At 47.0% G+C, this 27,655-nt stretch overlaps 1 protein-coding gene across 1 annotated transcript in view; it reads right to left on the bottom strand.

Annotated features, from left to right (window-relative positions):
- LOC146202254 (cocaine esterase-like) overlaps positions 1 to 27,655 on the bottom strand; it is a 58,301-nt gene that overhangs the window by 12,573 nt on the left and 18,073 nt on the right. Inside the window, exons 2-4 of the mRNA XM_084588051.1 lie at positions 8,563 to 8,703; positions 2,453 to 2,597; positions 1,923 to 2,108 (exon numbers count right to left, since the gene is read on the bottom strand). Of these exons, the coding sequence (XP_084444177.1) occupies positions 1,923 to 2,108; positions 2,453 to 2,597; positions 8,563 to 8,703 (472 nt within the window). The remainder of the gene's footprint in view (positions 1 to 1,922; positions 2,109 to 2,452; positions 2,598 to 8,562; positions 8,704 to 27,655) is intronic.

Raw genomic sequence — 27,655 nt, 5'->3', positions numbered from 1 at the left:
GATTGGTCGGCTGGTTTTACGCAACAGTGTATAGGCTCGTTCTGCCGAAAATCCGTCGTCGTCGCCGTAACCCGAAATTGAGAACCGTAACCCAGAAACGTGTAGGAAAAAAACAAATGCACCCTTCAATAAAATAAATTTGTCGCTATTGGCGTTTGAACACAGGCCCTATGCCTGACAAGCGGGTGCTCAACACATAGCCGTGGACGGGAGCCATTCTTGCAGCGAGTACGTAGTCCTGTTACGGAAAAAGCTGGTACAGATCCGTAGACGGAAACCATTGAAGCTATCGCGTCGTAACCCCTAAACACGAAACTTAAGTGTCTCCAATTTTTTTCTCGCTTTTTCTGTGCGTAAAAGGTACTCGAGGCTCGCTCAAGGAAGACGGTCTCAGCACAGACTGACTGATTTTTCGCACTTACCCGTGCAGCTCACTAGCGACCAATAACTGAGGAGGCAGGGAAAGGCAAGAAAAAATAGATGCTACAGGCCAGTAAAATTATTGCTGTTGGTTACCTTCGCAAATCTATATTGCTGCCTGTATAGGGGCGAAACTGAATAAAGCATGCGGTAAAAACCACCTCTAGTGGGGCCTATACAGTTGGTTCTTCTACTGCTTTCTTTTGTTAACCTTGTGACATGGTTTTGCAATCAACGATGAGCCGAAATGCGCAAGAAGCGGAAACTGAATTTAGAAAGCAGCACACTGCGTATCCGATCCTCGCAAAAGTCGCTTTTACCAGAAGAAACAGTGGCACAGTGATAACGAGTCTCAAAATATAAATTGTACCAATCAAAGAGCTCATCAGGTTAAACATGCCCGAGACGTAATTCATCAGAAGTGGCTGTCAGGAAGAAGCCGAGTAGACGACCAGGACACCCACATCTTCAGTGATAGTTTTCTTTGTATTGCACTAAGCAGGATACAGCCGCGATAAGCATCGCCTCACCTTCTCGACAACCGACAGCAGTAGAGCTCGGTATAACCTTTGTGGCCATAAACAACAACAAAAAAAAAATAAAATAAAATAAAAAGAAGTTGAAACCGGAACCGCCCCTAAGATCACAAATGTAAGGTGCGTGATTATCCCCAATTTTAACCCTGTGCTGAGGTGGCTGGCAACCGATTCACTGGTCTTTTATATCCAGGGCAAGTCTGCATATGTGGGGAAGTATATTTTTATTAGAAACTGCACGTACAAGTCGCCAATGCAGAAGCTGGAGGAAACCTTTCTCAGCAACAGCCCTTCTGAATCTGCAATTTTTTACACATAGGAAAATATTTATAAAATGTATCGATGTAACAGTCGTGACTCGTCTATATTTGCGCTCAATATTATGGGGCGGCAGTATAAACGCCGCGACGCCTTAAACGTCAGTTGTAAATTTTCGCACCCGACATCATCAAATCAAATGTCCAATAGCACTGCTTGCTCGTTTCAGTTACGAATCTTTGAGATGACAACTGACTTGTAATGATACCGGCGAATTTGGACACGACAATGAAAGTGAAAAAAAAAAAAAAAAAGAATTTTACATTATCTTTGACGCTTCGTGTGCAAACGAATATATTTTTAATAATACATTGCTTCTCAAACAATTGTTCCATGGTGCTAAATAACTTTTTTTGTCTGCTGAATGCGGCCCTTTCTCAAAAAGGTTCATTCTAACTGCGTTGCCAACACAGACAGTGACGCAACTAGACAGTGTTTCAGAGCTGCCTCAACGATACCTTGAGGCAGCTCCAAAACGGTCGTCATGCGGTTCTTTTTTTTTTTTTTTTTTTTCACACCAAGAGATAAAGAAACGCCGAAACGAAATGTGTCAGCGAGGCAACTCATGTTATCTACTCGCTTTCTTGGTCCGAAGAGTTTTAGTGTGCCTATATAGTCGAGCGCAAAGGCATGGCACCTGGTGCGTACCTTGGCTGAGGGGCGACAGGATGTGCAGGAAGACGCTGACGGCTCCCGAGCCCTGGCCAAACAGCGTCACTTGAGAGGGGTCTCCACCGAAGTGGCCCACGTTGTCCCGCACCCATTTCAGTGCTAGGTTCTGGTCCAGCAAGCCTAGATTCCCCGGGCAGACGCTGTCGCCCGTGCTGAGGAAGCCTACAGTACGGAGGCACGTGTGCAAATGGATTAGACTATTTCTAGTCTCTAATAAAGGTGACATCGCGACATTGTGAATGCACAGGTGCGCCTAATCACAAAAAGCACATAATATCTAAGTTAATGCAGCAAAAGAAGGTCACAGAATAATCGTCAAATAAACTGGATTGTATGTGAGGGCGAGGTCGAGGATTATATGTGAGGAGGGATGCTTTCTATTCATAGTGGTGAGCGAAGTTGTACTGTTCTTGGCCTGAACAGAAAAGCGATATAATAGACCCCTTTTTTTTTTATTTTACGCTGCTACCTGTCAACGTTCGGTCGCAAAACGGGAAGGAACGCACCGAGAATGCCAAGTCTGTAGTTTAGGGTGACCACAACAACGTCCTTGTCGACGAGCTTCTGTGGCCCGTACTGGCTTGCCGCTCCGGTCTCGAAGTTACCGCCGTGCACAAACACCATCACCGGGTAGGCGGGCGTCTGGCCATTCTGCGAGTCAGTAAAAAATCGTAAGAGTAATTATGACAATCGTAGAACAGCAAATTCTAGCTGATATGTTCATGGACATGCAATAAGAACTTCTAGCTCACGTAACTGGAGTGTCCCGCCGCGGTGGTGCAGTGGTTAGGGAGGTCGACTGCTGTGCTCAAGGATGCGGCATCGAAACCCGGCTGCGGCGGCCGCTTTTCTTTAGGAGCGAAAAGCAAGGCTTACTTGATGATTGGCGATGCCATTGCATGTTAGCCATTCACTACGGCGTCTCTCATAGCCTCAGTCACTTTCGGACGTTAAACCCCATAAATCAGACCGAACTAAACGAAGCATAAACTGACATTTTCGACTTTTTTTATTGTAATTACCGGCGTAGAAAAGGAGAGGAGGTTGGAGCAATGCCCGTTTCTAGTATTCTGTAAAGCAGTAAAGTATCAGAAACTCAAACAGAACTTTAGAAAGTAACTTAAGTATTATCACTGACATGCTAGAGATGACCGGAAAAACTCAACGCAGACTTGTGCGGTACGTCAAGGCATGTGATAACTGCTATTCTTGCAAGTAGGCTGCTGCAGTGATTCTTTTCTTTTTCTCTTACCTGCAAGATCACTCCTTATCTTGTCGTTCTTCTTATCTACAAATAGAAGAATCCTTGCTTGTGTAAAAATTCAGCCGATTTACTAAGGAGCGCCTTCACGTATGAAAGCCAAAGCTGGTTTGCGGCGACGTCCGATTCGCACGCTGGATGGATGGATGGATCGAATTTAGGAGCGTCCCCTTTGAAACGGGGTAGTAGCAGTTGCTATCATGTTCATTTTCTCTCCTATATCTTAATTATTGTTTTAGATTGGTTAGCTATGCCATCATTCTATTTATTGAATTTTTGTTTCTACATTACTAACATTATGTCACTTCTCTACTTTTAAGCCTCCAATCTTCCAGTCGTTTTTTGCTAGTTTCCACCGCCGGTTTATTCACCCGGCCACTGTTATCTCTAAACCCTAGAGCTTCAGGAACAGTGACTGAGTCTGCATCAACTTCCGGATGGATACCATTACATTCGAGTATAATATGGTCAATTGTTTCAGTGGAGTTACCACATACTGCACATGCGTCATCTTCATTGTTAAATTTCTTTTCGTAGTTGCGTGTTCTAAGGCACCCTGATCTAGATTCAAAAAGTAGGGCACTGCCTCTTGAGTTATCGAAGAAAGCCTCCTTCCTGATCTGCCTTTTCTACTTTCGGTATAGTTCCACACTCTGTTTCTTTTCCATCGAATTTATCTTATTTTTACCTCCTGTGTTTTTCCCCTGTTGCTTAACGCTCTTTATTTCTTCGTCCTTGTGACCAGCATACTTACTGGTTAGTTTCCTATAGTTCTTTTCCTCCACTGTGAGTCAACGCTTTTTAGGTATAGGTATTTAAATGCTTTCGCTGCTCATCTCAGGCATTCCTCATATAATATTTTACTCTGAGCATCCCGTACTTCGAAAGATGCCCAGCCCATATCTCCCTGTACCACCTCATTTGTGATGCCGCGGGCACCCAGTGCTAATCGTCCGACGGCTCTCTGATTTATTTCTAATGTCGACTGAACCTCTGATTTTAGGCACAGATTTTCGAAAGTAAGCCCGGGCACCATAATTTCTTTCCAAATACCTCTCAAACCCTCATACCTGTTGTATCCCCACAATGCCCTATGCTTCATTATCCCGGATTTTCTTCGCCCTTTTGCCTTAAGTGATTGCTCATGCTTTCCAATGTATGCCAATCCTTCGTTTACTCATACCCCGAGATATTTATATTCTGCTACTCTGGGTATTTCATGGCCTTGTATTTTAAGACCTTGATCAGTTGAGCCGTTGAAAATCATCAGACCCGACTTAACTGCGCTAAAACTGAAGCCTAGAGCGGCCCTTTCGTCTCCGCAATACTGAACCAGAGTTTGCAATTCTTCCAGACTTTCAGCTAGCAGCACAATATCGTCTGCATACATCAAACCGGGGAGGCGCTGCTCTACCGCCTATCCACCTAACCTATATGACCGGTTAAATCCTAGGTTACTTTCTTGTATCCCGTGTTCCAGGTTTATCATATAAAGTATGAACAGCAGCGGTGATAGAGGACAACCTTGTCTTAATCCTTTGCATACCTTGACAGCTTTTGTACTTCTTATCCCTTCCCATGTAATTTATACTTTGTTATCCCGGTATATTTCCTGTAGGAACTCTGTTATCTCATAACCGATACCTACTTCTTTTAATATGTTACACAGGAGTTGCCTGTTTACGTTGTCGTACGCCTCGTGTATGTACAGGAAGGCGAAATACAAAGATCTATTTTCCACTCTAGATATTTCGATGCATTGGGTAAGCAAGACCAGGCTGTTATCGAAGCGCCTACAATTTCTAAAGCCGTTCTGAAGTTCTCCGAGTACCTTGTTACTTTCTACCCTTGCTTGCAGCTTTAATTACACCGCCTGCATGGCCAGCCTGTACATAACAGATGTTATGGTAATCGGCCTGTAGTATTTTATGTGCATCCTTTCTCCTTTCCCTATATAAACCAAATCCATTTTACTCTGCCGCCAGCTGTCCGGAATTTGCTTATTTGTTATGACTGTTTTCAAAGCTTTTAACAACGTTTCCTTACTTCTTAGACCAAGTTCATTAATCAGCTTCATCAAAATTTCATCTATTTCTGTAGATGTGCTTTTAGGAATATTTTTATTTTTCTGCGTTCTTCCAGTTTAGATTGGTCAGTTCTAAGTTGCTTTGTATTCGGCTATCTTGTGTTGCTTCTTGATTTGCGGAGATTACCCTATCGTCGCTTTGAAATGACTCGGCTATAACGTATGTAATGTAGTTCACTGCGTTGTCTCCCTTTAAACAATTTTCCTCGTTATCTTGAATCTGGTCTTGCTTTCTTTGATTCTTTTTACCTAGCCAGCTTATATGTTTCCAGAGTTTTCTTGGTCCGCCTCTATTGGCATCGTGTATTTCAGCCAACCAGCGATTGGTGGACTGTCTTATTTTACTTTGGACGAGGGCCTGCACTTGAAGTTTCTTTTGTCGATATGATTCCCAATTTTGGTCGGTTTCCTCTGAGGTACCTGTGCTTTCTTTGCCACTCGGTGTTCCCTTGAAGCAGCCCGTCGTTGTTCAATAGCTTCCCTGATTTTCTTATTCCACCAGCTCCGTGGCTTCCTCTTTCCATTTCAGCGGTTTGCTACTTTAACCTCCTTAATTGTCTTCCTTATGAGTAGTTCTACCTGTTCATAATCCCAGTCTTCCATGAGGCTTTTCTCTATTGCTTCCTCTAAGTCTGCTGCTATCTGCGCTATTTGATCATCGTTTAATTTTGCGTTTACTTTTTGTCTAAGTTCCATTTCTCTTTTCATCAAGGGCCCCATCTGCAGACTAATACGTTTTCCTCTCCTGTGGCGCGCGCCACCACGCGACCGGTAGCGCGATGCCCTCTGTGCTCTTTCTGCTTCTCTCACGGTGCCCTCTCCACTCCTCTTCTGACGCCACTTGCTGTGCCAGGCCAAGTGGTGTAGTGAGGTGATTAGGGCATACGATTAGAGGCACACATGTCATCGGTTCCAATACCCATCGCAAACTAGTAGATATATGCTAAATGGTAAGCGCAAAGTTATTATCCCAACCCGAACGAGCACGGAAAACGGCTGCGTCGCAGGCTTGGTGGGAAAGATGGGAAATGTGACGCCACATGAAGGTCTGTTAGTGATGCCGTATGTTGTCGCCATTTTTATTGCTACGGTCGTGTGTTTACAGCGAAAACAGCCACAACAACAATAACGCTGGACATATTTTAGCAAAATTGGGCTAGTAAGGTTTTCGCATCAAACGAGCCTGTTTGGCAGGTGAGGACCCAGTCTTTTAAGCTCGAAGAGTAAGAAAATAGAATCAGAAGCTTTATCGACGATAATTTTGCACCTTAAGTCGTGCAGTGTCCATACAGCTAAGGTTATCCAAAGAGGGCACTATGCGCTTACTAAGTTGTGCTACGTCATGAAGAAGAAGCATTTTGTTACTTGCTTTAGGTGGCCTTTGACGTTATGGGGTTGAAAATGAGCTTTACCGAATTTTCATCCTTTTTATCTAAGACCTCTGGAAATAGCCACACGACGTACTGAGTGAATGAGGCATTATTCGATAAATACTGTTACTAGCAGTATTCGCTGGTCGTGCTCCAGATGACGATGAAGTGCGACAGACTGCTTAAAGACGACGACGCTGCGGGTAGACAGATCTGAGCCTCGCCCCAAACGAGGCGGACAATGTTTCGCTACCATTTAACGTATGTCGGCACAGATATGGCGCGACGTCAAGATTCAACTGGACTCATCCACTTTAAGACCGGTTTTAATTTTGCGGCTGCAGTGCACGGACAAGTTTTGAGAGTAACAATTTTGGGCCAGATTGAAAACACTGCACGTCCACGTCCGTACGGTGTATTCGTAACTAGATTGCGCTCATTCAATAGTCATTCATGTTTTCTGACAACATGGACAACGGCTAAGGAGCCGGGCAATTGCGAACAATTCTAAAGAGCAAAGCTTAGCTACTAAAAGCTTTGTGACTCTTTCTACTTCCCAACGTGCACCATTAAGTTAACTTTAGCACCTCGAACCCTATCTTGCACATTAGTCAGAGTAACCCGACTAGTCCATTGATAGCGTTTTAATTGATGGTGCAAGGATATCTCGGCCAAACACACCTCCAAATCCTGGCTCTGATATAGGTATTTTGATGTATTGGTAAGATTTGCGCAGTTTCCCTGGCTCCTACTGAAAGAGCGGCAGCTGAAATTTAGAAATGCACTTTTTGGTAAAATTTCAATTAACAGTTTTTGTGTATATCGCAATAATCCCTAACCGAAAAGCTGCTCCCGCTTCAGCCACTGCTTATGTACGCCATCGTGAGCCAGTCTAACCTTGATCGCTTTGTGTAGTGGCCTGTCTGAATACATCGCCACTTTGAAATGAACAGGGGTAACATTTCTGGCGCAAATTACCACTTTATATGTATATAAAACCCCGGAAAAATTTCAATGCTTTATCTTGCGAAGTTCTTTCAGAGCGATCTTCTGCGAGGGATAGTTGGTAGATAAGTTTATTAACATGAAGCTCTAGCGAGGAAGATTGTGGACAAAAATCCTCTTAGGCAAACACGGCTTGCGTCTAAGCATCATCATGCACTACCACCGCCTTACACTTTCATGAGCAATCGAATAACATAGTTCGCCATGTCAGCTACAAGGTTTCCGTCAAAAGTGCCGACTGAACAAATTTGAGTAAAAAATCTGAGACCATTATGGAATCTACACTGCAGAAATGCGAAAGCCTAACCGTTGCTGGTGCACACACGGTGCAATACCTTTGCTCTCCCATTATCAACTAAATGCGCTGTTATTATCATTGCTAATGCCATCATTGTCATTATCACTAATTGCAGCGTCATTGTTATCACTATATATTATCATCCTCACGGTAAACAAGGACAATTATGATTCGCGTTTCACGATCCAGGGCATGGCGCAGTTGGCTGGAGCGCTCGGCTGGGGATACAAGGGATGGACGTTCGATGACCGGTGGAGACAGGATTTATTTATTTTTTAACTATCTTCCCCACGTTAGACTTACCGATGACGTCACCAGAGTATGACGTATAATATCGCGATATCCCGCGGAATCTCGCGAAGAAGTGTGACATTTCTCGTGGCCAGAAGGACAGGGTCATGGCCGCGAGTATGAGTCATTAAAGGCTTTCGCCTTAACACAACTGATCAGCTTCCTTACGCTTAAATTCAGTTATGTAGCGTTGTCCGTCATCACGTGTCATTATTGAAAGGGCATCAAAACGTGAAAATACACTCTGCGTTGCCGGTCGCCCTGATGAGACGTGCAGACACTCTACACAGGCATCTTGTACTTACCCTGTACCCTGGCGTGTAGATGTTCAGGAAGAGGCAGTCTTCGTTGCCGACAATCCTTCCGCGGTAGTCGAACTGCGGGCAAGCCGACCGGAAGGCAGTCGCATCCAGTACCGAACTCCAGCCAGGGTGGATCACGGGCGGCTGCGAGACAGGAGGGCATATAGCGCGTAGACTTCTGTTAAAATGCCTCTTCACTGTTGTGAATGGTTTCAAAGGAGTACTGCTTAATCCAAAACATGTTAGTCGTATGCCACAAAAGGCACTGCAGGAACAACACATATCAGTACAATTTGAAGAGATGCAACCTGACGCTTGCCATTCACTATCATAAGCTTTTTAATTAGCAAACTAAAAAATGAGAGGGTCTCTTAGATGTTTCTTAACAGGATAATGGCTAAAGCCTGCCTTTCCTCTCCTATTAGTAAGGCGAAAGCCTTTCTAGGCTCATGGAACGAAATCTCGCGGGCGAGAGTTGTGCGCGAGATTTGTGCGTCAGATCTGTGCGCGAGATCTGTCATATACCACGAGATTCTGCTAGATGTGTTCTTGTATAGCGTTCCTGCCATCTGCAATCACAAACTTGAACGCGCGCCAGGAACGTCACGCGACAGTTGCGATGGCGTACCGTCCAAACTCATGGCCTCCGCCAATTTCGGTTACTTTGGGCAATTCATCGGCTCGGCGTTTTTGAATTTTGTGTCGAATCGACGGAACGCATCAAGAGGAATACCAGTTTTTCCGAGGTGGGACTTTGTTTCCGATTTTTTCGGACTTTGTTCGGTGGACTACGTGCTGAAGCTAGGCCTAACGTGGCCTAGCGTCTCGCGGCGCCCTGGGATCGCGGCGGCCCCGTCGGGGACCCACCCCTAGCCTCGTGAAGCTGACTAAAGCTTAAAAAATGGAAATTGTCGAAGGAACGCCGGTAGATCCGGAGGAATTTCAAGTGCCTGGCCAATGGTATACCACCAAGAAGAAGAAATATGTGCCGCTCGAGAACACCGTGCAACAAGTTGAGAAGCAGCGAGCTGCTGAGAAGCATGCTGGAAGAAAAATGGCTGCAAAATCGGTGGAAAAGCAGCATGCTCGCCCACCCGATGGCGCCAAGAAAATCATTTTGAGGCCACGTGGCGGCCTCGTGCGTCTGCTCAAGTTTGGCAACGCAATCTTGGCTGACGCAATAATCGTGGCAGCTGGTATCCACCCAGGCGAGGCCGGGGAGGACGTCATCTCGACGAATATTAAGCAGCACTCGATCCTCGTGGCAACTACAAGCGCCGAAAGGAAGAGACGCTACGCGAGCCTAACCCACCTCGTGTTCGAGGGGGAGAAGATCGAATTGACTGCCTACGTGGCGACGCCGGAAGATTGCGGCAAGGGCGTGGTACATGACGTGCCACTTACTTATACCGACGAGATCATCATGGAGAGGCTGAGAATCCACGGCAACCCGCCAGTTTTGGGTGTGCGGAGACTCGGCAAAAATTCCAGAACTGTACTAATTCTCTTTGAAGAGAGAGAAGTACCACGATGGGTTCGCCTGACTCCGATGGCGCAGCGGTGTCAACTTTACCGCAAAAAATATGAGGTATGCAATGCCTGCGGAAGACTCGGTCACAGGGAGGACGTCTGTCCGGACCCGAGCAACCTCAAGTGCAGAAGCTGCGGAATGGAGAGGCCACCGCAAGGTCACCAGTGCGAGGCAAAGTGCCAGCTATGCGGCAAGGGCCACCTGCTTGGTGACCGAAAATGTAAGGAAATATTCAGGACTCCGTACGAGGTGAAGAAGAAGCAATGGGAGTGAAAAGTCAAGGAGAAGCCAGCGCACGACGACAACAGAGGGCGACCGAAAGTCAAGCAAGAAGGAGGAGGAGACTTCCGCGTTAGAGAAGACTCCTTCCCAAGTTTGGAATCTACCACCAATGAGACGCCACCGCAGCAGCGAGGGCGTTCCAGTTCTCGCTCCATGGGACGCTCCAGGTCTGGGTCCAGGAGACGCTCGAGTTCGAGGGACGCGGCCAACCCATGGACCAAGCGGAACGCCAGCGGAGACCGGAAAAATGTAAGCTTCAACAGCGGGGCCTCCCAGGCTAAACCTAGGAAAGATAAGAAAGACGAGGAAGTCGAAATTCTTAAAAAAGAAATTGAGGAGCTTAAGGGGGTGATTAAAAAGCTAAAGCGAAATCAAAATTCGAAACAGCATACGGAAAAGCAGGGGCCTCCCACTCCCGCGAAGCAGCTGCCACCTGCTCAGCCAGTCGCCCCGCCACAAGCGGCGCCACCGGCGAATGGGGATGAGCAAATGGCGACTGAGGCGTCTCGCCCGCCCCCGGTGAAGCGCAAAATTAATGAAACCGACCCGTTCCAAGCACTCGAAAATAGGCTTGACGAAAAATTGAATTCATTCATGAGTCAAATGACCCAATTCATGAACCAAATTCAGAGCCAGGTACAGGCACTTGCAGGGGAAGTGCAAAGAGTTCGAACTGAACTCGTAGCCGTCAACACGTGGCAGCAGAATGTCGAGCAAACGCTAACCCAGCTGCAAAATGGCCAGGCGCGTAAATGAAAACCAAATTTGGCAGTGGAACTGTCGCGGCTTCCAGCGCAAGAGAGCGCTACTGCAGCAATACCTTCCACTCATAACTGAGACCCCCCTCGCAATCGCCCTTCAGGAAACAGGGAAGGGAGCCAAACTAATGGGATACCAGGTGTTCAACAGCGATAGAGGCGTGAAATCGACGGTGGCGACCTTTGTCAAGCGCAATGTAGCGGTGATAGAACACGATTTGAATTCGAGAGATATCGAGAACGTATTCCTCGAGATATTAACGGGACGAAAGAAGGATCCCAGTCTATTCCTTCTTAACATTTATAGCTCACCTAGCAAAAGAAAATTAGATTTAGGGCCCTTATGCGCAAAGTCATCAAGGCGGCCGGGAATAATCCCTTGCTGATCGTTGGTGACTTTAACGCCAGACATCAAGAATGGGGCTATGCTTTACAGGACACCAAAGGTAGGCAGCTATGGGAGGACACGCACGAGCTAGGTCTCACCCTCCATACGGATCCCGATCATCCAACGAGGACGGGTAACAGCGTATGCGCGGACACATCCCCAGACCTGACATTTTCAAAAAACTTACAGGGCGACTGGCAAAATTCTGAGCAAAATTTTGGCAGTGACCATTTCATTATCGTTTCGGTCCTCAAAGAGGGCGTCAAGACGCACAGGGCGTGCCAACCGGCCGTTACAGAATGGGATCAATTTAGAGAAATCAGGGCAACCGCGCAATTAGAACGAATTGAGAACATTGAGGAATGGACGGAGGCACTCAAACGCCACGTTGGTGAGGCGACAAGGACGCTGGTAGGAGACGACGCTCCTGGTATAGCAGATAGCCGACTGCTCCACATGTGGGACGCTAAACAAAGCATGGAACGCAGGCTGAAGAAACAAAAGTGAAACAAGAATCTTAGAAGACGAATCGCGAGGCATAACAAGGAAATTGAAAGCTACGCGATCAAATTGTGCGAACAAAACTGGCTCAGCAGATGCGACGAAATGGAGGGAGGCATGAATCTCTCCAAAACGTGGGGCATGCTCCGGCATCTGCTGGACCCAACAAATTCAAAAACTCAATCGGGAATAAGGTTGGCAAAAGTCAGGCACGCCTTTGAAGGTGACGATGCGACGTTTATGAATAAGTTAGTAAAAACGTATGTTGCAGACAACCAGCGTTCCCTACTCCCGAGCTACGGTGGCACGCCCAATGAGGCGCTTGACGCCCCCATCACGGAGGCAGAGGTAAGGGCGGAAATTCTAAGACTAAAACCTAAATCAGCCCCGGGCCCCGATGGGATCACCAATAAAATGCTAAGGAATCTAGACGATGACTCTATTAGTCTACTAACGGAATTCATTGGAAAAGTTTGGGAAACGAGCCAGTTGCCAGATCAGTGGAAAGCGGCAAACATAATACTAATACCCAAACCGGGAAAACCCCCGCAATTGGAAAATTTGAGACCGATTTCCCTAACCTCATGCGTAGGGAAGTTGCTGGAGCACGTAATACAGACAAGATTAACGTGCTTCATGGAGCAAAACAACCTGTGGCCGCACGAAATGGTCGGTTTCCGACCACACTTGTGCACGCAGGACGTAATGCTCCGACTAAAGCATGATATCATAGACTCGCGATCGAGAGACGCCAAAGTGATCCTGGGCCTAGACCTCACCAAGGCCTTCGACAATATCAGGCACGAGGCTATTTTTGAAGGGCTCGAAGTGCTCGGAGTAGGGGAGAGAACGTAACACTACATAAAAGACTTCTTATCGGGCAGAAAAGCCTGCATGATATTTCAAAATTTAGAATCTCCTACGATAGAGTTAGGAAGCAAAGGCACACCGGAGGACTCAGTGCTATCGCCTTTTCTATTCAACGTGGCAATGAGAGGCCTCCCGGGTAAACTTAACCAAATCAAAGGGCTAAATTTTAGCATGTATGCGGACGATATTAACCTCTGGATTAACCATGGGAGCGATGCGAGTACGGAGGAACGCCTGCAAGCAGCGACCGACATCATTGTCGATTACGCGGCTAAAAGGGGACTTTCGTGCTCCCCGCATAAATCTGAGTTGTTCGTTTATAACCCAAAATACCTCCGCTGCAAGAATAGCGGGGAGTTTCATATTCAGGTGGAGGGCAAACCGGTGCCAAAAGTAGATCAGATCAGGATTTTGGGGATGGTCATTCAATCCCACGGTCACAACGGAGAGGTCCTGAAAAAATTAGAAAGTTACGCGATGCAAACCCTTGGGCTCTTGAGGAGGGTCGCCACTAAAGGAAGAGGCCTCAAGGAGAGAAATTTACTAAAACTAATCCAGGCATACGTAATAAGCAGAATCAGTTACGCCACGCCCTACCTTGACATCAAGGCCGGCGAAAAAGAGAAGTTAGACTGCCTGATTTGAAGATGCGTTAAGAAGGCGCTAGGACTCCCCATGGGTACCTCGAGCGAACGACTGCTCGAACTCGGGGTGCATAACACGTGGGCAGAATTGGAGGAGGCAGTGCGAGTCTCCCAATTAGAGAGACTAAGCACGACCGAGACGGGCAGGGTAATCCTTGCAAAAGTAGGCCTCAACCCAGACAGGGGAGTTCAAAAAAAAGTCACAATTAATAGTGAAATCAGGAATGCCTTGGAAGTCCCCCCCTTCCCTAGGAATATGCATCCAGAATTTAATGTCGAAAGAAGGGCCAAACGAGCCGAAGCTCTAGAGCGACGGTTCAAGAACATGGGAGCAAAGGAAGTAATCTATGTTGATGCGGCAAGTGGCAGAACAGGTGCGGCGGTAGCTTCGGTAGTCGATGGCCGAGGGGCACCGGTATCCGCGGCAGCCATCAGAGGCCGCAACATAGAGACTGCGGAGGAAGTTGCGATAGCGCTAGCTTGCGTAGGAACAGAAGCCAAGTTCATAATTAGCGACATCAAAACTGCCATTCAAAATTTTGGGAAGGGGAGGATATCGCCGGAGGCGGCCAAAATCCTCACCCAAAGAACAATAAATAGGAAAATTCAGTTAATTTGGACACCCGCTCACGCTGCCGTCCCTGGTAGCGAGGCGGCTCACGAGCTAGCCCGAGCTCTCTACTTCCGGGTAGCCGTCGAGCCCCCCGAACACTGGGCATACGACGAGCGTCTGCAAAATTACGGGGAAATCATCGACCATTATAAATTGGGACGTAGACTGGTACCCCCGCCAGATGTTAGACTTAATAATAGAGAAGCTGTCGCGTGGAGGCGGCTACAAACTAATACGTTCATGAACCCGGTCTGGGCGTTTCACGCGCTACCAGACTTTAGGGACAATGATCTCTGCAAACACTGTGGGGCGAGAGGGACCCTCGACCACATAATTTGGGAGTGCCCACAATCTCCAGGGATAGGGCAAAATATTACAAGTAGAGAAGCCTGGGATACCCTGCTGCGAAGCGCGGACCCTGCGATCCAGCACCGCACCGTCCATCTGGCGGAAGAGGCCGCAAGAAGCCAAGGGCTACCTGCCAGCCTCTAATCCGCGGGCGCACGACTCCCCGTTTCCGATGGAATTAAAAGTTGTACAACCAACCAACCACACTTACCGGAGAAAGTGTAACAGATACGCCTTTCCTGTCCTGTAAACCAATTATAATTATATGTAGCACATCAACGAACGCCAATAGAGGTAAACGATGAGAACCAAATGATAGGGGAAGAAGGGTATAGGTTTTCGCCATTCTCTTCTTAAGAGACATCTAAGAGACCCTCTATTTTTTTTTGCCTCTCATCGTTTGCCCCTTATCGGCGTTCGTTGTAGTGATACGTATAATTATAATTGGTTTACAGGAAAGGAAAGGTGCGTTATCTGTCACAATTTCTCCGGAAAGTGTGAGTTTGGACGGTACATCATCTCTGCTGTAGCATGGCTTCTTTGGCGCGTATTCAAGTGTGGCATTGCAGATGGCAGGAACGCTAGACAAGAAATAATCTCGCGGAATCTTGCGGACAAGCTAGACAAGAAGTAATCTCGCGGAATGTCCTTGTCTTCTTTGCGCTACGATTCCTAAAATGCGAATGCACCAACTCGCCCAATTTAGCATTCTTGCGGAATATGACAGATCTTGCGCACGGGATTTCTTTCTATGAACATAGGATGGCTTTCGCCTTAAAAAGCCTAAACTGCGGACCACTTTCTGTCGTGGCGGAAATGTGTTTGGCGGTTACTGCAAACTTGAGTTGTACCCCACTAGAGTGACTCGCTTCCTACAGCGACATGACGCCTGCCAGCGTGCTGGTAGGGCACCGCTCTCTAGGCGTTTGTCGAAGTTCTACCCTGCCACGCATCGAAGCGCACGATCCTTCGGAACTAGTCACTGGCTGTCATAACATGTCTAATCTTGTTACTAAGTACAATATAAGCATAACAACCGCTTGTTAACATTAATGTAAAGTTGGTGCCCGCAAAGTCGTCAGCAGCGAATACGGCCGGTGAAGGCAAAGGCTAGGCTTTAAGTAGGTTGACTTCACCGCAGGACAGCGATGTGACGAGGAAAAATGATACGGTAAATCGAAGGCTACCCTCAAGTACAGCCACGTTCATCTCGCCAAGCAGTTTTCATCGCTAGCGCTGTCAAAAGGTTCCCAAAGCCGCTCAGACCTGTCTTCAAGCACAAAAAGTGATCCAAAAGCGCCGGTACGAGAAGCGTCGGTAACAGGTGCGTGGCGTGCCGTTCGATATATCGAGTGACCGGCGAAATTGAAGCTCGATATACGGCGATACTTTCCTGCACTTTTGTATAGCGCTTTCAAGTGCATAACCTGTGCGTTTGATGTAGTCAAGAATTATAAACATCCGGGTTCGTTATGTCTGGGCGCGACCATACGATTAAACTTAGCAAGGTCTCTATCTCATGCGCACCCAATTCTCATATACTAAAGCAACAAGGTCTTAACATTTATGCGTAGTTGCACTGCTACACAGAAAAGAAAGCTTCATCAACGGTTACACCCGCAGTTGTGATCAGTTTAAGTGAGCAGCAGGTGAGATAAGTCACCAAACAGCAGCACTATTGACGGATAACTTTGTATTTTTACTGATCGAGGATTAATTTTCAATTTTGTTATTATAAAATATTATATAAAACACGTTTTCTCTAATAAATAAGATACAAACCGATAATGAAAGGAGCTTAATTGCTCTGAAGCGAACCGCAAGTATCGTCGCAGTGGTAGACTGTCCGCTCAGAACATACGGTGAAAACAACGAGGAAAACGTTCGTGGCACAAGGCTTCTTAAACACAAAAATGCAAGAGTGGAAAACAGAAATGGCTAAGCTGCCCTGGTGTATTTTCGGGTCTACCTGCGTTTCAGGTCCAACCACTCAGAAGCACAGGCCAATTGAAAGCTGCACAAAATGACGTATGATAACTCAGGACTCCGTGAACCACCATGATTCATTTTTTTTCTTCTTTCCTTTCACACGTCGGCACTTAAAGCAGCACACATCTGAAATACAAATCTTGCTGTCATGGACAAACTGGTGGGGTGAAACACGGCATTGATTGTTCGAGTATTCGCGATACGTACATGATATTTTCGGTTTTAGTCGGATGGCTGGTGCTTAGGGACATGAAGTAAGAGAATGAGAGTGCGGTGACTACTACACGCTTAATCAAGCAGCTATGCTTAACAATGCGAGTGGTTTATCAGTCAGTAATGGCATGCTAGTGTGTTCGAGTTCCTTTTAATTCTCGACTATAATCTGCTGAGCTCGGCATTCAAATGCTTCGCGAATGACCGACTCGTCCATGCAACTGCTGTCAGACGTGCTTTACTCAACGTGCTTGTGTTTAATCAGATTGTTACGGAACCGCAGCGTTTGCCACAAGACATCGGAGCTGGAGGGGGGGGGGGGGGGGGCATTTTGAAGACTTAGTTGACAGATTTCACGCTCCAGAAGTCCGCTCGTAGTCACTTCACGCTTGTCACAGCAAGCGCCGTTTATTTTCCTCCGTCTGCCATTCATCGCATCTATACAGCGCGCAACAGTGCATTGTGTCACAGCTGCGCCTTTGAAATTCACCGCAGTGTGTTCTCGAAGAATGCGCCATGTCTTTTTGTTTAGAGGTACGAAGCAATGAAGGACCCCACACAGACTGCACCCCAGATGCTATACCTCGGATGGTATGTTTCACTCTGTTCTCTCTCTCTTCCTACTGTTACTATGACGCAAAAAAAGAAGAAGAAAAAAAACAGAAAAGAAAAGTTCAAGTGCAGCTTACTTTTCCATATCGTCCCTGAGGCAAAAGTGAAGCTAACACAGGGTGGCCCCGCCACTGTGACTCAGGGTTTAGCGCACTCGAGTGCCGATTCCAAAGACGCGCGGGTTTGATCTTGGCCACAGCGGCCGCTTTTCGATGGAGGCGAAAAGCTAAACGCCGTGTACTGTGCGATGTTAAATTACCTCCGGCGGTCAAAACTATCCGGCGCTCTCGATTACGTCGTCCCCTGTGGCCTCACTTAACACATGATATAACAGCAGGGAAATATGGCGGCGTAGATATACAAATAAAAAAAAAAACTGAACAGTTAGAGGTATACGTTATGCGAGTACATATATTAAGCAGGACGTATAAGTGACTGTCCGCATTGCATATTATTTTATTCTCTTTTATGGTAGCCTCACCATATTATATGTCCGCATGTGGAACAGATTTCACAGATATAAGGACTTTTTATAGACACATAAGCGACGCTACGGTAGAGCGATCGCCGGCAGAATAAGCAAGGCTAATCCCACCTGTAGCATACAACTCAACTCAACGCAACTCACCTCTGCATTCTGCCTATTCAGAGCCGGCTCGTTTGGTGCAATTAGCAAATATCGGCATTCTAACTCAAATGCTGCACCAGTAGGGCTATTTTTCAGGGTACGAGAAAAAAGCTATACGACACTATTGAACCCTATTATTGGTTTCTCATAACTGTAGCTTATCCTTCTCTTCGTCAAAAAAGGGCGCACTCTCCAATGCGGTGATATTTGCTGCGCATTGCATGCTGTTTTTATTTTTTTCAGCCCTTTGTTAGCAACTTGACAAAAGTATCTTTTGTTATATAACAACCCTTGGAAATGATGAAACGTCTCGTGGGACATGGAAACCTGGACTATGATGATTATATTGGTGATAAAAATAACAATTTATTTCTACCCAGAAAATGAATAAGGCTGGGGCAAAAAATGCGCTTGTAAAGGCATTGCGACAAGAACCCATACTCTCGTCTACAAGGCGACGATTGGACAAAATATAAAATAGACAAAAATGCATAATTTACTTCGCTATACATAGCTGCATGAACAGTAAAAAGTATCGAGCATATGCTGTACAATCAAACGTCCCCAGGTTATTATTATTATTTTTTGCCAAGGTCGTTTCCCGGTGGCAACTGAGTACAGTTCTCATTTTACGTGTCCGAAAAAATGAACATTTGATTTCCGTTCGTAGTGGAGACATATCGTAAAAATGGATAACGTGTTGCTTAGCGCCTGGGATAAGACACGTCGGCAGTAGCCAGCAGCTTGTGATTTCTCATTTCAATGTCCTTGGTGGGGACCTTGAACATATAAGAAGCTCAAAAAAAAAAAAAAAAAAAGAGAGAGCAGCGGTCAGGCATATTAACCGTGGTTAAGGACGCCCGTGTAGATGAAGCGTGCGAAAGCACTGTTTGGCATGGTTTTGCGTGGTTTCGCCTGGCGGTTTAGCATTGAGGGGCTGGCGCAAAATCAGCGAATGAAAACCTTTTTGTTTTGAGGAAAGGAAAGGCCCGTTGTCTGTCTCAGTTCTAGGTGGACACCTAATTTACAACTAAAGGTATACAACTGGAGGTACGTATACCGGAAACTAGAATGGGATGCGCAATGGTATGGCACCACTCAGAAAGCTGCACAACGAACATCACAATACGTCACAATTACGTCACAGTTACGGCACAATATTCATCCTAAATCACGTGGTCTCTATCTGCTTCCACCTGCTGCAGGCACATTCTGCGCAAGCCAGCTTCGAGCCAAGTAAGATTTCGCCTTTATGAAGTTTCTTGGGACACAATGGTACAAGATTTTGATCGCGGACGGTACGAAGCAGGCTTGAGCGGAGTGCGTCGTCCAAAGAAAAAGGAAAGTGCTAATGAAGCACCGATTCGATACGCAGAGATAATTTACTGAGCAATACAGCTAGGGGTGTGGTTGTATTGCTCGCTCTGCCGCCTTTGCTGGGTACCACGACTCAACGTGTGTTGACCTTATTTTCTTTTTCTCCAGAGGACTCGGGTCCCCGGCTTCGTGGACTGATGAGGCTATAAAAGTATCTCTCTCTCTCTTCAGTAGTTTGTGTCACAAACGAGATGTTGAGATGTGCCTAATTTCGTGCAAGCGACACCGAAACGTGTGAGATGACGCGCTTTCACCTGCAAGGAATGTGGTGCTACCGGCAGGCATTCATTGCGTCATAGCGTCGTAGATATTGATCGTCGCCTACGATATTTCCCTCCAGGTCGATTCGCGTCCTTTTGCACCGCAAGTGGCTCCTGCTAAAGGATCGTTACATGGACATATATAGCCGACGCCCCCGCCGTTCCGCTGCGATGCTCCTGCGCCCTTACTTCGCATCACTCAGATCTCTTCCACTTCCATAAACATGGCTCCCGCGGGTGATTGACGACGCTTGCTCCGACAGAAAGACAATTAGCCTCGCTTTCTCACTGCCTTCCCTCCTCTCATCTCGTGTCTTCGCCTACAGAGCCGGCTTCCGAGACTATCTGCCGTGTGGGCGCCGATATGGCGGTAGTAAAAGCGGTCTCTTCGAGCTGGCTCCGGAAAAAAAAAAAAGAAAGAAACCGCGGAGAAAACAAGCACCGCGTCACGCTCAAGTGCGCATGTCGCCGCTCGATTTTTCAGGTACTTCCGTAGCCGTAACTGTGTCGCCTCAAGTCTTATGGGATGCAGAAAAGCGTGGCGGCGGGCTTGCGTAAGGTGCTTATGTTGACCGACTGAGCTGCGCAATACGACCGGTTATATACGAACCGCCCGCAAGTTTCAACTGCCATCCTACAATTCATAACAAGCTCTTAGCTGTGTAAGAAGAGGGGGAAACATGCATGCATGCATGCATGCATACATACATACATACATACATACATACATACATACATACATACATACATACATACATACATACATACATACATACATACATACATACATACATACATACATACATACATACATACATACATACATACATACATACATACATACATACATACATACATACATACATACATACATACATACATACATACATACATACATACATACATACATACATCATTATACAAAAACGAAATGAACGAATTATCGACGTTGTTTCATTCACTTAAATCAGCCGAAGAAGGGTCATTCTGCTGATTACAAAGCTTATTCGGCCAACAGAATTTATCTGCAAAAGAGCAATAGGAATGCATGGTGAGAAATGCAATCAAGCCGACTTTACATAACGTAGAGGCAAAACTACGAACAATTGGTATTTTAGTTTTATGCAGCAAATAATATCAAGCTAACGAGAGGTAAACTGTGTTATGAAAGGAGGGAAGCCTAACCAAGCAGACGCTACCAAACTCATCGTAAGCGCAAGCAAGCCTAACTACATCATACTTCGAGACAAGAGAGAGAGACAGAGGTCAGCAGCATCTGGCCAAAAAGTGGTCACAATGGCCCCGAAAAAAAAAAAAGTCCGGCGCATGGATGCGCGTTTTCTGCCACTACCATCCATGCGCCGGACGCACGCACGCGCGCGCGCGTGCGTGCGTGTGTGTGTTTGTGTGTGTGTGTGCGCGCGTGCGTGCGTGCGTGCGTGCGTGCGTGCGTGCGTGCGTGCGTGTGTGTAGGGGTGATGGGAAGGACGGAGAGGCAGCGAAAAGTCCATTGTCAAGAACGACGAGCAAAGGTGAAAAGCGATTGATAGGGCGAATTCCACTCATCGACTGAAACATCAAATATATCATGGTTTAGGCCTTTCTGCAAAAGCCCGAACCCTGCATCTCGGTAAAACTGGGCGTACGCATCGTCATTTGCGCGGGTCTTAACTGGGCAATGGGAACAGACTGAAGCTGGCCTGAATCAAATCTATCGCCGCATTCAAGCAGCAAAGCCGCTGGTTCACTGCAAGCGGAACTTGTTTATATTTAGAAAGACAGAAACAATGATATACTGATGTCGCCATTAGCGGTCGATTTCGCAATTAATCTGCGGCGCGTCGACATGGTTCTTCTGGCGCGGATCCCAGAGGCCGGGCTGCATTGGATTCGTTTCGCAACGGTGGGGGCGAAACGAAGAGGCGCCCGTGTGCTGTGAGATGTCAGTGCACGTTAAAGGTCCCCGGATGGTCGAAATTACTCAGGAGCCCTCCACTACCGGCATCGCTTTCTCTCTTCCCACTTTCACCCCCACTTTCCTCATTTCCCTTACGCCACGGTTCAGGTGTCCACAGAACAAGTGTAACAGATACTGCGCCTTTCCTTTCCTGTGAACCAATTGTTATTTATGATCACAGAGTCCTTTTCGGTTTAGATGGCACAAGTGTGAATTTAGAGGCGGCGGAAATTTTCAATCCTGCTTCGTCAGCGACAAAAGCCGTTGAACTTAATCACTTCTACTGAAAACAAAAATTCGATGAGATATCAAAAGCTGTGATTGCGCGAGCTCTGTATCAGCTTCTTGACGTCAAAATAGTCGATGCTCACTCCAACCGATCCTAAGAAGCAGCAGTGCGTCCACTGTATATCTTCGCACGAAACATATAGATGTGAGTAGCGCGAATTACGCGTCGTGCTTTTGCTGTCACTTGCTTTCGCTCATCGTCCTGAATGGGGTACGTTAAGGTGTATTTGATGGCAGCGCTGGCAGTGTATACACGGCATCAAACCACGTTGCGGGATGCATACATTCCTGCTGTGTGATACTGAAGATGCATCGCAAATTTTACTGCCGCAATTGTTTAGTGCGGCTACGAAAAAGCTCCCAAATCTGGATTGCATCGTTTCATTCTTCATGAGAGGCACTGATCACGTAAACTGAAACTATGTGCATTAGGCGAGACACGGAGTCCACACTCTTCTGTAATTTATCATTGTTGTGAAGCGTTATCTGTTGCTTTTATATGTTAGGATTTCCATATGCAAGAGTTCATTCATAATGTATCCACTTTTTGAACGTACGCCAGCTTTCAGTTCTCGGCTCTTGCCTTTATACCTCTTCTGTCGTGTAACCAATGGCTGAAAATAAAAACATGTCTGATTTGGTTACACTTGATTTCGACATGGAGATGTAAACGTCAGCTAAACGCCTGCCCGGAATACCAACAGGCAGTTGTTTCTAGCGCGTGACCCGTAAACAAGCTCGGTAGGCTTCGGATGGCTTCCTGGAGGGGGCTGTGTGCGACGCAATCATCGTATTGCTTCAGCCGACCTTTGTGAGTGAAAAACATAGACCTAAACGTAGGAGGTAAGGTAAGCTGTAAGCTGGCTGATAATCGCCAAATGAAGCACCGAGGCTCTCTCTGAGCGACTGCAATGTAAGTTCAGCCAGCGTGGAGTGATCATAGCAAGCGCTGGCGCTAGTTCCACGCGCACCGATGCGGTACTCGCGGCGTCCCCTTTTGTCGTCCGCTGCCGGGCGGCCCACGCATCCGCCCCGTTGTGTGAGCGCCGGGCATCCTCGACTTGGCTCTTCTTCCGGAAGAAGCCTTTGTGGGCCCCAAAACGCGAGCTTTTTGCCTCAAATGCGGCCGGGCCGTTCGTGGTCGGCGGCTTCCCCTCTCACGTGGCTCGTGCAACGCGGCCGCGCGTGCGTGCGCGCGAGTGCGGGGCGGCAACGTCCACCGCTGCTCGAGGGCGCCAAATGCAAGAGAGAGAAAAGCGCGAAGACCTTGCGGCTGGTCGAAGGACAGCCTGCGTCCCTCCCTGCACGCGCATGCACGTGTGTGAGTGCGTGTGTGTGAGAACACGCCAGATCGCGCAAGCGCTCGAGCGAATTCCATTGACGACGACATCGTGTACATGCCTCCAGCTCGGCAGTTGGCCGTGGCGCGCATTGTTCCCAGAGGGAAATGCCTCCGCGTCCCGTTTGTGTTTGCCCCATCGTATATTCGGCTAAGCCGCAACGAGTTAAGCACCTGGGGGAGGCCTGAAATAAAAGTCCTGCAGTTTTGTGCGCGAAAACAACGGCACAAACGATAACTACACGGACGAAGCATCTGCTTGATGTGCGTGCTGAAAGCGAAGATTGATCGCTCCCGCTATTTCCGTCTCTCTCAAGTCAGCGCGACGGCATCTGATGAGCAGCAGTACAAAGCACCAGCACCACTACTGCCTATTGACGTCTTATTTAGCGGCGGTTATACTGAAAACATCACGCTGATTGATAACCGTGTTGTATAATGTTGCTCCGAAACCAAACCGAACTGTTAGAGATACTCTGAGCACACTTCAGCCCCAGCAAGTGCTATCTGGGTTGTAAACGCGTCTAGCACGCAGCCCAATTGTCCTGGGTTCGACTCCTGCCTAAATTTGTGAAAGATTTCTCTCAGCGCAATCGCTTCTCTAATGCATTTACATCATTCGAGAAATGAGGCGACCTTTATTTCGTGTTACGTGTCACGTTTAAATTGTTTTCATTCCACGCGTGACGCCACGCTTAACGTGAGCTCTACTAGGTGTGGGAAATTCCCGCGCGAGCTCGTGTGGCTGTGACTTCATTCAGTTCAGTTCAGTTTAGTCGTTCAGTCGTGTCCGACTCTTCGTGACCCTATGGACCATGTCACGCCACGCTTTCCGGTTTCTCACTATCTTCCTAACATCACATAACTTCATCTGCAGTGCCTCGAGGATGCCATCTAACCAACGCATTCGCTGCCTACCCCTTCTCCGGCGACCCTCAACCTTTCCCAACATCAAATCTTTCTCCAGCGACTCCTCTCTTCTCATCAGATGACCAAAGTAGCTGAGCTTTAACTTTAGACTTTGACCCTCCAATGAGCAGTCAGGGTTTATGGTCGACAATATCGACTGATTTGATCTTCTGGCAGTCCAAGGAACTCTCAAGAGTCTTCGCCAGCACCACAATTCAAACGCGTCAATTCTTCGGCGGTCAGCCTTTTTCACAGTCCAACTCTCGCATCCATACATCACAACTGGAAAGACCATAGCACGAGTTATACGGATCTTGGTTGGCAGACTAATGTCTCTGCTCTTAACTAGGCGGTCAAGGCTAACCATTGCTCTCTTTCCCAGAAGCAGGCGTCTCCTAATTTCATGGCTGCAGTCTCCTTCTGAGGTAATCTTGGAGCCCAAAAACATAAAACCTGTCACAGCTTGCACTTCTTGTCCATTGATGCTCCAGGACTTGATAGGGCAAGATGCCATGATCTTTGTCTTTTTAATGTTCAGTTTAAGCCAAACTTCTCACTCTCTTCTTGTACGCGGATCAGAAGTCTCTTGAGTTCCACTTCACTTTCTGCCATTAAAGTGGTATCATCCGCATATCTAAGGTTGTTGATACGTTTTCCAGCAATCTTCACTCCAGCTGAAGACTCGTCCAGACCGGCCTTCCTGATGATGGACTCTGCATATAGGTTAAATAGGCAGGGCGACAGTATGCAGCCTTGCCTCACTCCTTTCTCGATCGGAAACCAATCAGTAAGAGCATGCCCAGTTCTGACTGTGGCCTCTTGCCCTTCATACAGGTTCCTGAGGAGACAGATGAGGTGAATTGGAACTCCCATCTCTTGGAGAGCTTGCCACAATCTTCTGTGATCTACGCAGTCAAACGCTTTCGCATAATCAATAAAGCAGAAGTAGATGGGTTTCTGGAACTATCTTGCTTTTTCCATGATCCAGCGAAGGTTGGCAATTTGGTCTCTAGTTCCTCTGCCCTTGCGAAACCCAGCTTGCACGTCCGGAAGCTCCCGATCCACATACTGCTGCAGCCTACCTTGGAGGATTTTCAACATCACCTTGCTAGCATGCGAAATAAGCGCGATCGTGCGGTAGTTGGAACAATCTAAGCTTACTTCTGAAGCTCGACTACTGTGCCCGAGGAAGCGGGATCGAATCCCGGCCTCGGCGGCTGCGTTTCGGTGGAGGCGAAACGGCGTGGCGTCCGTGTGCAGTGCGATGGCAGTGCATGAGAGACGCCGTAGAGGAGGACTCCGGAAATTTCGACCACCTGGGGTTCCTTAACGTGCACTGACATCGCACAGCACATGGGCGGCTTTGCTTTTCGCCTCCATGGAAAAGCGGCTGCTGAGGCCGGGATTCGATGCCGCGTCCTTGGGAACAGTAGTCGAACGCCGTAACCACTGCGCCAAACCGGCGGGGTAGAGTGCGCAGTACTGTATGTTCACTGTTGAAACTCTCAGTGGCAGGTCAAAGTTGCGAACGACACTTACTTCGCCAGCAACTGTTACTACCCAACAAATCTCTCAGATTGCTACTGAACTGGCATCACTTAGCAGGGTCGTGTGCATGGGAAGTATCTCTACGTACTTAATCCGCATTGTGCACAGTCCGTGACGAACTTAGTTTTCGACTGTTTCCACAACAGAGCCATTTTAGCGGTTTAATAGGGGATTAAATTCTGATTTTACATTCACTTAGAAACCTTTCTGTAACAATGATATTGAAAACACTCGGCAACACCTACATGCAGCATATTCTCAGTTATAAGTTATAAAGTATACATCATTCTTAAGTTTTCAAGCTTGCATTGAAAAGGGAGTCTATGAGCTTAGCTTGTGCAGCACTTTTTTTTTCTGGGGTGTTAAGTATGCAGTTATTTTCATCGGCTCCAAAGCTACAAAGCTGAAAATGGCGCACCCCATTTATAGCCCGAATTACATAAAGGGTTCAAAGCTTGCAAATGAACCGGGTTCTCCGAGGGCTGGAAATGAAATGACGAATATTATGGTTGGAACGAAACTAAGTCAATTATGCTTCCTATGATTTCCCGTTATTGAAATTACCTGCTGCAGTATTGAAGTTCTTATCCGCACCCTACGCTTAATTCCAGGGTTAGCGCATGATTTGCCATTCGAAAGATAAAACTTTAATCAGATGCAACTCAAGAAAAAAGCGGCTTTTGCCCCTCAAGAACCCCATGCAGCCAATGGCATCGACCGATTCTCGTGAATAACCCCCTTGGACCTGCTAGCGAAACAACGCAAGGTATGGCAAATGAAAGGAGGGTGACCACGCCTTAATTTGATTAACCATGGAGTCATGATGACCGACCGGCGCCATTGGTTGAAGTGCTTCTTTTGAGGAGCATCTGCTACATTTCTTTACATTTCTATACTTGAATCCGACTATAGTCCGATAATTCAACAATATTTAGAGCGATGGAGCGGACGGTGCTAATCCAGCTAATCGATGCACAGATGATGTCGGTCTGGCGCCTGAGCAGCAACTGTACTGTCCTGCAGCATCAGAATATCTCCTGCGAGATTGCCAGTGCCGAGTGCTCGTCTCTGTCGATTGACTCCAATACCTGGCGTGAATCACAAGGACCAATTTACAGGTGTCATTCACTACGTGGCTAACGACGTGTCAGGCGAACATTTCCTCGGGTTTTTACCGATTGCCAATCACTAAGGGGAGCAGTAAGCGTGATGAAATCGTTGTATGATTTTATATCCATCTCAAGAGAGAGATTCGATGGAACTGAAGAGCAGGCGAAAGCAGTTTTAGACAGTGCTACTTACAAAGAAAAAATCTAAAGAAAGTGAAAACAACGATACGATCGCGATAAATGTACACGAGCTCTCCAGAGCCACAAAGTTCATGAGGCTGCCCTTCTAGCCACGCAACCTGCAGATCAGTTGTGGCTGGTCGAGCGGGCTAAGCTAGAAGGAACAACCAGAGGGCTTCTGGACTAAGAGGTCCTCCTGGGAGTGTTTACACTTTTTATTTAAATAAAGTTTTTTCCTCCTCATCCTCCTTCATAGGCTATGTAAATTTCACTGTGAATCCGTCGTGACTGACAACATCCTGAACGATCTCGCGGGCTGCCTGCAGTTTGTTGGAACCGCTTTTCCCCCAGCACAGCGGTGTCTTCATTCAGTGGATCAACCTCGTGAAAAAACATACATCTTATCTTGCTGGCACATTTTCTGATGAGCTGGAGCAGTTTATTTGATTTTCGAGCAACGAAAGTTATTATTCCGCGACAAATGTGCTAAACGTCGAACTCTATAAAAGCATGAATGGTCATTCCCGGATGTTCGATCATGCCACAATTTGAAATGTTGAGCTTGAAGGTGAAAAATTGCACAGGCGAAAGATCATCTCAGCAAGCCCAAAACGATCAAGATTATATTTCGATCAACAACGACTGACAGCCGTCTTAGCGATTTGTCGCTGCTGAGCATGGAGATGCAGATGCTGAACGTCGATATGTCATTAATAACTTCTTCCAGCAAAAAACTCGGAAACGGTTTAAGA

The sequence above is a fragment of the Amblyomma maculatum genome, chromosome 1 (assembly GCF_055883805.1).
Source record: "Amblyomma maculatum isolate TAMU_Amacu chromosome 1, ASM5588380v1, whole genome shotgun sequence".
NCBI classification, from domain to species: Eukaryota; Metazoa; Arthropoda; class Arachnida; order Ixodida; family Ixodidae; genus Amblyomma; species Amblyomma maculatum.
Note: the sequence above shows the minus strand (reverse complement) of the source record. Positions and strands in the feature narration are given on the sequence as shown.